The sequence below is a fragment of the Chiloscyllium plagiosum genome, chromosome 14, assembly GCF_004010195.1.
Source record: "Chiloscyllium plagiosum isolate BGI_BamShark_2017 chromosome 14, ASM401019v2, whole genome shotgun sequence".
NCBI classification, from domain to species: Eukaryota; Metazoa; Chordata; class Chondrichthyes; order Orectolobiformes; family Hemiscylliidae; genus Chiloscyllium; species Chiloscyllium plagiosum.
The window spans coordinates 22413788-22425810 of record NC_057723.1 but is presented as its reverse complement, the minus strand read 5'-3'; the positions used below and the strand labels follow the sequence as shown (position 1 = coordinate 22425810).

Genomic DNA, 12023 nt, shown 5'->3' with positions numbered 1-12023 from the left:
ACAGAATGCAGAGCTGGGCTGAGAAGTGGCAGATGGAGTTCAACCTGGAAAAGTGTGAAGTGATTCATTTTGGAAGTCGAGTTTGAAAGCAGATTACAGAGTTAAAGACAGGATTCTTGGCAGTGTGGAGAAGTAGCAGGATCTTGGGATCCATGCCCATAGATCCCTCAAAATTACCCCCCAAGGTGAAAAGTAAAATCTGATTTTAGCTAGATTGTTTTCTTCTTTACAATCTAAGTTGCATTTTCTCTGTCTTTTCGTTTGAGTTGTTCATTTAAGAATAACTTCTCCGAGAATTCAGCGTTTTATAAATAGAGATTTAAATGTAGCAGTTAGGAAAGGTAATTTAGCACATCTTTCACAATCAGCCTTTCATCTTTGTTACAAGAGTAAACTTGGTGTTCTATTCATAGAATGGGACAGAAGTAGGTAGAACAGTTACTGTGGAATTCCACCAGTTGAACCATAAATAACCTTTCTGATTCTTGGAGAATGGTAATTTATACTGAAAAGTAAAATATATCTCTTGCTGCATTACTTGTAAGCGTAAAGTTTTCTTTACTAACTTTACAGATCGTCTCATCAGGATGAATGTTAAATATTAAAGCAAACTTTTTTTTTCTCTTGACCCACATCAAGTGTATGGATTTGATGTTTCTACCAATTTCCCACAAATATATTTTTAAACTCAGACCATACAGAGGACTCAATACTTTGCCACTGTAAATGCACACATTTCTGGCCTTCAGTATTGATTCGCACCTTTGCAGTTGGCACGGACTCAATTCCCGAAGTTAACCGTTTTGGAATTCAGCATAATTTCCATTTGGTTGTTTTAATCCTTCATCAATGGATAAGAAATTAGCTGAACAGAGTTTGCCATCTTTCCTCTGTCCCTTCTCTCCCTCCCCCTTTTTCTGTGTCTGCTTCCTCCTGAAGTGTCTTAAGAATGTAATTTTTGTCTTTAACTTTGTAAATGTGTCATGCAATTATGAAATGTTGAAGTATTTTAATCAGTAATGCTTCCATTTAGGGTAAAATGATTATGCAAGATAAACTTGAAAAAGAAAGAAATGATGCAAAGAATGCCTTGGAGGAATATGTGTATGAAAGTAGAGACAAGCTCTGTGGAATTTATGAAAAGTTTGTCAGTGAAGAGGTAAGTATTTGATTCTGTACCAGTTTTATTTGCATAATGAGGAATACAATTGCAGGGTTCTGAAACAATATCTTGATACAATTAGCTATCTATCCTTGGGTTCCAGGAAGGAGCTGAGACAAAGCTGATTGAAGGCATTAATGAGAATAGGTTATAATAAGCAACATAATAGAAATGATTAGTAAGTATTTTTAGAGGTTTTTTCATTTGTTTTGCTATGTGGCATATTGGCCTTCAATGCTGTGAACTTTTTCAGCAAAAACAATTTGTACTGTTTTACATTACAATCTTGTTTTCCTATTTTGGAAGCAACTAATGTTAAGAGGAAAAATTTCCTAATAACCTAGAGAAAATATCCATAATTTGTCTGCATTATTTAGGTATCTTACAGGTTTGTCTCACTGTTGCTTAACTTGATTGTGCTGTGTTTTGCCCTTTGGTTAAGAAATTTGCTATGTTTAAGGATTTAATTACATTGCCATTTGGGTGTGAGCAGTGAGGGATTCACTGCACTGGCAGAATCATGCTAACACATTATATGGTTCCATTATAATAAATCCTACTCAACAGGGAGCTGTTTTTCCTTTTTTAAAAAAGTCAGAATTTAGGCAGCACTATTTTACATTTAATTACAAATCTTCTCTTGACTAGAGATTCATGAAGTGTGGTACAATGTGAAGTGGACTAGATTGGGTTGGGATATCTGGTCGGCATGGACAGGTTAGACCGAAGGGTCTGTCTCCATGCTGTACATCTCTGACTCTGATTCTGTCTATGAGCTTGCCAAACATAGAAAAGCATGGAGAGAGGAATCATGTTCTAAATCAATTAAAGACTCACCTAATGGGTCATTTGATGGGTTACATCAGCTGAATGCAGAAGGTGTATGAAACATGTTAAGGACATCAGATAGGGTATGATCAGCATCACAGGAAGTTATGTATGGTTGGGTTCATGTACGAGGTAAATGTGCGAGAGTCTTTGTAATGGTTTATTTGCTTGCTTTTCTGGATTGTAGGCAAATGCTTTCAATTGAAAAGGCACCTTTTTAAAAAAAAATTTGATTTCTAACATACAAATTAGGGGTAAGAATAATTCATTTGGATACTTCAACCTGCACTACTGTTCAATAAAATCGTGGCTGATTTGATTCTGGCCATAACTTCACATTCTGATTTACCCACAATAGCCTTTAACTCTCATCATTCAAGAATCTAACTACCTTTTGTCTTGAAAATATATGGTGACTTTGGCTTAACTGCTCTGGCAAAGAGTTCCAAAGTTCTATAATCCTCAGAACAAAAATTCTGTGTCCACCTTTAAATAGAGTCATAGTCATAGAGATGTACAGCATGGAAACAGACCCTTCGGTCCAACCCAATCTAGTCCCACCTGCCAGCACCTAGCCCATATCCCTCCAAACCCTTTCTATTCATATACCCATCCAGTTGCCTCTTAAATGTTGCAATTGCACCAGCCTCCACCACTTCCTCCGGCAGCTCATTCTATACACGTACCACCCTCTGCATGAAAAGGTTCCCCTTAGGTCTCTTTTATATTTCCCCTCTCACCCTAAACCTATGCCCTCTAGTTCTGAACTCCCTGACCCCAGGGAAAACACTTTGCCTATTTACCCTAATATTTGCCCCTCATAATTTTGTAAACCTCTATAAGGTCATCCCTCATCCTCCAACGCTCCAGGGAAAACTGCCCCAGCCTATTCAGCCTCCCCCTATAGCTCAAATCCTCCAACCCTGGCAACATCCTTGTAAATCTTTTCTGAACCCTTTCAAGCTTTACAACATCTTTCCGATAGGAAGGAGACCAGAATTGTACACCATATTCCAACAGCGGCCTAACCAGTGTCCTGTACAGCCGCAACATGACCTCCCAACTCCTGTACTCAATACTCTGACCAATAAAAGAAAGCATACCAAACGCCGCCTTCATTATCCTATCTACCTGCAACTCCACTTTCAAGGAGCTATGAACCTGCACTCCAAGGTCTCTTTGTTCAGCAACACTCCCTCGGACCTTACCATGAAGTGTATAAGTCCTGCTAAGATTTGCTTTCCCAAAATGCAGCACCTCGCATTTATCTGAATTAAACTCCATCTGCCATTTCTCAGCCCATTGCCCTACCTGGTCAAGATCCTGTTGTAATCTGAGGTAACACTCTTCATTGTCCACTACACCTCCAATTTTGGTGTCATCTGCAAACTTACTAACTGTATTTCTTATGTTCGCATCCAAATCATTTATGTAAATGACAAAAAGTAGAGGGCCCAGCACTGACCCTTGTGGCACTCCAGTGGTCACAGGCCTCCAGTCTGAAAAACAATCCTCCACCACTACCCTCTGTCTTCTACCTTTGAGCCAGTTCTGTATCCAAATGGCTAGTTCTCCGTATTCCGTGAGATCTAACCCTGCTAACTAATCTCCCATGGGGAACCTTGTTGAACACCTTACTGAAGTCCATATAGATCACATCTACTGCTCTGCCCTCATCAATCCTCTTTGTTACTTCAAAAAACTCAATCAAGTTTGTGAGACATGATTTCCCACGCACAAAGCCATGTTGACTATCCCTAATCAGTCCTTGCCTTTCCAAATATGTGTAAATCCTATCCCTCAGGATTCTCTCCAACAACTTGCCCACCACCGAGGTCAGGCTCACTGGTCTATCGTTCCCTGGCTTGTCCTTACCACCCTTCTTAAACAGTGGCACCACGTTTGCCAACCTCCAGTCTTCCGGCACCTCACCTGTGACTGTTGATACAAATATCTCAGCAAGAGGCCCAGCAATCACTTTCTGTAGTTTCCCACAGAGTTCTCGGGTACACCTGATCAGGTCCTTCATATGTTGAAATACTGTCCCAGCTCTAATTGCTTCAATGAAAGGAAACATCCTTTAAGATCCTCACAACATCTCAGACTGAAGAGTCTTTGAACTCAATGTTAATTTTTTTCTATCTCTACAGATGCTGCCAGTCATAGTTTCACCAGCCTTTTCTGTTTCTGTTTCTTGAGGTCAAGTCTGGTTCAGTTAGATGGCCTTTATTCTTAACTCCTATGGATACTGCTCAACCTATCCAACCACTTCCTCTAAGATAACCCTCCCATTCCAGAAAGTTTCTCTGAGCTGCCAGTATAATCATGTATTTTCTTAAATAAATGGGTCAAAATGGACACTACCCTACATGTGATCTCACCAATGGTAGCAAAAGATCACTATTTCCATTTTCCATTTCTCTTGCAATAAATGACTACTTTCCTTTTGTTAATAATTGCTGTACCTCAATACTAATTTGTGACTTCATGTTTGAGAACTCTCGTTTCTCTCTGCTTCCAAGATCTACAATCCTGCTCTATTTAAATAATATGGTGTTTTTCTATTCATCCTGTCAAGATGGACAAGTTCAGATTTTCTCAAGTTACGCTGTATCTCCCAAGTCCTTGCATACTCACATAATCTATTTATATTCCTTTGCACCTTGTATCCTGTTCACAACTTTAGTATGCAATCTTTGCATCATGATCACATGTCGCAACTGCATTTTGTGTCCCTTCATCCTAGTCATTGGGATAAATTATAAATATTTGAGGACCCTGCATTGATTCCTGTGGTACTGTGAAAATGAAGATTTTTATTTTAATCTTAATGCTTTTTATCTCTTAAATTGGAATGGAGAAATGACAGTGACAGTGTTATACTGGATCATTTATAAATTTATATAAACCTTATGTTTAATAAAAATTAATTGCTTTTGGAGCTGCAACTTTTTCCGAAAAATTACCTTCCATGACAATTTCCTTTTTGCTTCCATGAATTTGCTTCCAGGCACTCTGATCATGATTAAATGCAAATACATCTGCAGGCATAGTTTTATCATAGCTGTGCTGTGGTTTTGACAATGCCTTAGTCTGTGAACAGGGGCATCATTCTTAACTGGGAGAAAATGAGGACTGCAGATGCTGGCGATGAGAGTCAAAAAGTATGGTATTGGAAAAGCACAGCCAGTCGAGCAGCATCTGAGGAGCAGGAGAGTCGATGTTTCAAGTGTAAGCTTTTCATCAGGAATGAAGAGCCAAACACTTTATTCATCCACTAGAGTTAAAATACAACAAAAGGAGGAATTGGAGTAACTTTACTGGAAAACTTAACAGAATAATAGATACAGTAGCTATTACTAATTAACTCTATAAATATGGTAGCATCTCATAAATATACCCTTGGCAAAAGACAAATTCAGAAAGCAGGCTGTCTCTCTCATGCAGCTCCCGTAGCAGGCAGAGAACACCCAGCTTTAACTAGCTGTAACTGAGAAAGGTGGGAAAGAATACCTTCCACTTCTTCAACACCCCAACAGCAACTGCTGAAAGCTGAAGTAAAGATCCTGGTTCTATTTAACAACACCCATTCAGGCTGCTTCTATTCCTCAACATTTTTTCAAAAAAACCCCAAAAGCCTCACAAGCTGTTTATTCTAGTGTTTGGCATCTCTGCCTTGAAACCTTTCTTCAAAAACAGAAGACAAAATAGCTTCTTAAAGCCATAGTAACATAGTTTAAAACAAAATATTGACTTAGCCAAACTGGCAGTACACTTTGACTCCTATCCATTGAAAATTAGTCATATCATATGACAGCTCAATTTTGGCACTTTGCTACATTTCCCAAAGTACAGTTGTGTTACTGGCAGGCATTTGATCCTGCTCCTAGCCACTGTGGCCAATGAACTGCATCTTTGCGGGTGTTTATCAATGCTGTTGTTTCTTCAGATGAATGAGACAAATGGAGATCACTTTGAATTACCAACTCATTTGGCCTCTAAAAAAATGGTAACTCCAAAAGGTACCTTTTAAAACTAATCTTGTACTGCAGCATTGCATATTTTATATTCATTCATGGTATTTAGGCAAGTCATGGTGTCAGGATGAATAAACTTAAAATGGACAATAGTAAAATTCTAAGCCACGTGGATCTGCTACCACATGCAGGCCATGTGAACTTAATGTTTGTAACTGCTTATTTCCAAAATTAAAACTTGAAATAAAAAGTTGTTTCAACTGCAGATTACCAAAATTAATTTATTTTACACGTAAAATATGCGAGCATTAAACGAAATGCGCACAATTGATATCCGACATGTCGATCTTTGAATTAAGAGGTCCACTCAGCTGAATATAAAGCTTTCTTTTTACTCTTAGGAACAAAGTAAATTAAGCATCCTGCTTGAAGACACCGAAAACTGGTTGTACGAAGATGGTGAAGATCAAGGGAAACAAGTATATATAGATAAATTGACTGAGTTAAAGGTAAATGTGCAAAGCTTAGTCAATCATTTCCAGTTATATGCAATGCATATACATTTATTGAACATGGAGGGAAACTGTTTAATATTCCTGAAGCTAAAGCTATTACTCCATGCTGTACATTTTTAGAGTAGGATTTCTGTGATGCTGGTAAAGCATTGTTTTCCATTGTTGTCACTAATCACTGTTTATGCCATGCATTAATTTCTGATTAACGTAGTGTACCATCACATGCAAAGGTGTAAGGTATTACAAAACAATGACAACAGTAACCAGACAGTTGCAAAAGGTAGTGAGTAGAAAAAGGGCTTCAAGAATTCAGTTTCTCCATTCATCTCAAATGAGACATTTAACTGCAAGGTCTGGGGACCTGTCAACATTAATTTTAGATTATCAATGTTACCTCCCTCACTATTTTATGATTGAAGTGTCACAGGTGCCATGTGTGTATTTTTGAGATTGACTGTTGGAAGTCCAACTGCCCAAAATCTATAATTTTGCAGGCAGTGAGTCGCTATAGCTATGTCGCTTTCTTCAGAGATACTTGTGACTAACCTTGTGAACATGGGCAGGATGGTACTCTTGATTCAAGTTCCCATTGCACTTGTCTTTGCCGAGTATTGTTTTTGGTTAGAGAAAGAAAAATGACAAATGCTGGATTCCAAGGTAGACTGGATGAACACAGCAAGCTGGCAGCAATCAGGAAGTGGAGAAGTCAACGTTTCAGGTGTAACCCTTCAGGACTAGGGGGTTGGTGTATGGGGAGGTGCAGATAAAGGAGGTGGGAGTGCAGGGTGATGAAGTGGGGATAGGTGAACACAGGTGGAAGGGACGACCTGGTTGGTTGGTGGGAGGAATGAATCTGGTTGGTGGCTGGAAGGAAGGGTCAATAAGAGGAGTGGAAAGGAGGGAGAAGGGCTGGGAAGGGAGTCAGAAGTTGGGAATGGAAGTAATTTGAAATTGGAGAACTCAAATGTTGAGTCTTCTGGGCTGTGGGCTGCCCAGGTGGCAGATGAAGTGTTGTTCCTCCAATTTGTGGTCTTGATTCGTTGTGGCAATGGAGACCAAGGATGGTCATCTTGGAAAGGGAGTGGGAAGGGGAATTAAAGTGGGTGGTGACCTAGGTGGTTAGGTCAACTCCTTCGGGCCTGGATGAGATGCTCAGCGAAATGTTCCCTTAGTTTACGTTTGGTCTCCTGGGTGTAGAGAAGACCACACTGGGAGCACTGGATACAGTAAACTAGGTTGGAGGAGAGGCAGGTGAACCTCTGTCTCATCTGGAAGGACTGTTTGGGGCCCTGGATGGAGATGGGGGATGTGGTGTGCCAGCAAGTTTTGCATCTTTTCTAGTTGCAGGGGAAGGTATCTGGGGGAGTAGAGGGGTTGGTTTGGAAAGTGGCACAAACCAAGGATTGGCAAACGGAAAGGTCCTTGCGGAAGGTGGGGTCTAGTTGGACTTGATAAAAGTGTTTAAGGACAATGCATTGGACACAGACTGGTGGGGTGGTAGGTGCGGACAAGCATTATCCAAGTCCATTGTATAAAATGGCTGATGTTGGGCTATTCAAAGGAACGAGAGGTCAATGCATGCAGAATCTATTTTAACATAGGCAATAGATATGTTAAAATAGATTCTGCATGCATTGACCTCTCGTTCCTTTGAATAGCCTCATTGTGATATTGCTGTTCAAATTTGTCACATTATTGTGTTTCCCAAAGTACGGTATCTGCTAACAGGCATGTGGCTAAGTAGACATTAGGCTTGTGCTGCCTACCTACCTCTGACTGTAGCTAACTAACCACGTTTCTCAGGTGTAAATGGGAGAAAGTGAGGACTGCAGATGCTGAAGATAAGAGTCGAGAGTGTGGTGCTGGAAAAAGCTCAGCTGGTCAGGCAGCATCCGAGGAGCAGGAGAATCAATGTTTGCGCATAAAACCTTCATCAGGAATGAGGTGCTCATGCCCAAAACGTTGATTCTCCTGCTTCTCGGATGCTGCCTGATCGGCTGTGCTCTTCCAGCACCATTCTCTCGACCTGCATCTCTCCGGTATGTTGATCTAATCTGATGCTTCTCATGATGAACGTGCGAGATGGGGATTACTTTGAGCTGCCAACTGACCTGGCCATTAATAGAATGGTAGCTCTAAAAATAACAATTAAAGCAGATCTTGCATTGCAGAATGATATATTTTACATGCATTCTCAGGATGTGCATGTCATTTGGCAACCATTCCTTACTGCCCTTGAGTGGGTGAGATGGTGCGCATGGTTTGGGGATGGGTGTCATTGAACAACAGATAATACTCATCTGGAATTTGGAGAAGTTTGCAATTTTCCCCTTTTTTTGTATTAAACTCATGCTCTTGCATCCTCAAGGTAAGTCTAGGTTTGTCATTTCTTAACTCTCTTGTTGGAATGTGTTATGAGATGTCCTGTCCTGTAAGCAAAGAAACAACCTTAATGCACGTTAAAGAAACATGCTCTGCATGCGCCTTCTTTCTCTCTGAACTAGTTCTGTTTGGGAGACTTGTTTCCTGGACATTCAACCTTATTTCTTACACTGGTAACTACACGACCTATGGACGTTGTGGATGATTTCCCCCTCAAAATATTAGCTGTCTTGTTTGTGAAAGTATTGTCATCAGCTGACTGTTTGTTTTTAAAAACACATTTTCTGCAGCCTACTGCTATGTTTCTGATCACCCTTTTTTATAGCGTTGTGAAACGTGTGAATGCCTTTCAATGTCCAGCTTCCTTTCCAACAGGTCCAGGTTTAAATCTTCAGTCAGCTTTCTATTCTTGTCAGAGCACTGAAATTGACCTAATTAGAGTCTCAGATTAACACATTATCTATCTTTGTCTTTCCCAGTCCCTCTGTAGTGCTGAAGTGTTAATTTCCACCTCCTAATTCATCGATGATGATCAGCTGAGTGGATATGCTTTGGGCTTGATGTTACTTTTGACTATCCAATTGTAATTGCTTCTGTGCAATGGCTTTTCTTTTTGCCTTTGCTTGTACTTCCTTGATATTATCAGTCTGTTGTGCTATAAGCTGACACCACACAGCCTCTAGCTCTCTAGCACTGTTCTCAACTCCTTTCCTTCCTCTCTTATTGCAACAGTACCGAAAGATCTACACCTTCCTCAGTTATTGGATTGGGAAGACCAGAGCCATTGCCTAACAGCTGCAGTGATGTTGAAATTTCTAGTTCTACACTTCATTGTGAGCACCCAGTATAGGTACACAGTACCTTTAGGTGGCGGCTGTGCCAGATTTAGGAATCATGACCCATTAGTTGCAGCACAATGCTATGTGACTTGAACAAGAGTTTTCCATCAGAAAATTTGAGTTTGCAAATGTTTGAGTCTCCAGATTAGCCCAAATTTTTGTTAAAATGCACAGATGTCTTCTAGCCCATCAGGCCATCAAAGCCACAGGGCAAATTTGCCAGTTTCTGCGACTCTGACCCCATCTACTTGTTTGCACAGGCAAATGTTTCAAGGTAGCGTAATCTGTAATATGCAAACAAGTAATTACATCAATTATCTCTCTTCAGAAATTTGGTCAACCAATTCGGGATCGTTATCAAGAGTTTGAGGATCGTCCACGAGCCTTTGATGAGCTGGGGAGACAGATGCAACAGTACATGAAGATATTAAATTCCTATAGAAATAAAGTATGTAGGCAAGAACATTTAATCAAGTGTAATGTGTGATGGAATGAAATGTAAGATGGATGTGTAAAATATACTTTGCAGTGTGTTCAAAATATTTATAATAATGTTTAATCTGTTAAATTCTGCTTTATTGTTAATAAATATCATTTTAGAATCTTTTAAAGGATACCAGAATGGGGTGGAATGTCATACTTGGAATGCAGCATGCATAATTTATAATTTACTTAATGACAAGTCATTAAAGCTGGCAGGACAAGTAGAGAGAGCTATTAATGGAGCACGCTATTCTAGGCTTCATAAATGTGAGTACCAGAACCAAGGTTGTGTTGAACAAGTATAAAAGAATGGTTAGACCTTAGCTAAACTATTGTATACAGTTTCAGACAGCACATTATGGGGAGAATGAGCGTACATTGGAGAGAGTGCCAAAAAAAGATTCCTGGGGTGAGAAGCTTCAAATCCTGAGGAAGGTATGAAGAAGTTGAGACTGTCCTCCTTGGAGAGGAGGAGACAAAGAGGAGATTTGGTTGAAGTTTTCAAAATCATGAGGTTTTGAACAGGGTAGATCAGGTGAAACTGTTACCACTCGTAAATGGATCCAAAAGCAGACGGCACAGTTTTAAAATGTTGTGTAAAATAAGTAATTGCAAGGTGCAAAAAATCTTCACACTAATTAATATATGGAATCTACTGCTCTAGAAATAAGAGGGAAGGTTCAGTTGAGATATTCGGGAGGACCTGGAATGTTTGTTTCTATTTAATTAATGCACAGGTTCATTGTGAAAAGCAGGAGACGAGCACGAAGTTAAAATGCTCAGCAAATCGGCGTAGAAACAATAGACTAAATGGCCTGCTTCTGTATTGTAATTGTTTGTTTGTCCAATTGCAACTTTGTATTTGCATAAATAGTAATGCATCTTCCCTGTTGTGGAAATGTAGTTAATCTTATTTTCTGTAAATTTTTTTTGCACTGACAGATTATCCATGTGCTCACTACTGTTGGTAATGATTACACAGAAATTAACAATGTGATAAATTCACAGAATAAGTTAGATTTTGTGCTGTATAGATTGTCACAATAACTGAAAATGTTTGCAGTATCAAACTTTTTTGAGTTAGACAAATATTCAGCACATGGAGCTACAATGAAAAAGACTTCAAATCTACCTCTGTGATCAACTATTCTGAAGAATCATAATCCTTTGAGATTATGCTCTCTGGTCTGAGACTCTCCCACAGGGGGAAACCATCTTTCAGCATCTTTGGGCTGCCTCCAATACCTTTATCTTTCTACGGATAAAGAAACGAGAACTGTTAACAGCATGAGAGGTGTGGCCTGGATACTGCATTATATAATTGTAAAAGAACCTCCCCATTTTTAAAACCCATCCCTTCGGAAATAAAGACCAACTGTCCATTTCTCTTCCCTGTTCCCTGCTGAACTTGGATACCAACCTTTTGTCATTCATACACAAAGTCCTCTATATCCCTTTGTGTTGCAACTTTCTGCAGTTTTTCTTCCCCATTTAAAAAAATAGCAGCTCTTTATTCTTCCTGCCAAAGTGTATAACATCACATTTTCCCACATTATTCCACCTGCAAATTTTGCCATTAGATTAACCTGCCTATATTTCTCTGTAGATTGTCATTCTTGCTACTTGCCTTCTCACTTAGTTTTATATCATTTGCAAACTTAGTGACAGTATCTTCACCTCTGCTATCCCAGTCTTTCAAATCTGCTGTAAATAATTGTTGCCTGAACTCCAATACCAGTTACAGGCAGTCTTGCTGGAAATCCCCCTTCACCCAAGTCTGCCTCCTACAACTGAGCCAATCCTGTGTGCATGCTTAAGGTACCAACCCCCCAGCACC

The 12023-nt window shown here is 39.6% G+C and overlaps 1 protein-coding gene across 1 annotated transcript in view; it reads left to right on the top strand.

Annotated features, from left to right (window-relative positions):
• The window catches only part of LOC122556552 (heat shock 70 kDa protein 4-like), a 72049-nt gene that overhangs the window by 56089 nt on the left and 3937 nt on the right, over positions 1–12023 (top strand). The window contains exons 15-17 of the mRNA XM_043703337.1: positions 1034–1159; positions 6369–6476; positions 10032–10151. Of these exons, the coding sequence (XP_043559272.1) occupies positions 1034–1159; positions 6369–6476; positions 10032–10151 (354 nt within the window). The remainder of the gene's footprint in view (positions 1–1033; positions 1160–6368; positions 6477–10031; positions 10152–12023) is intronic.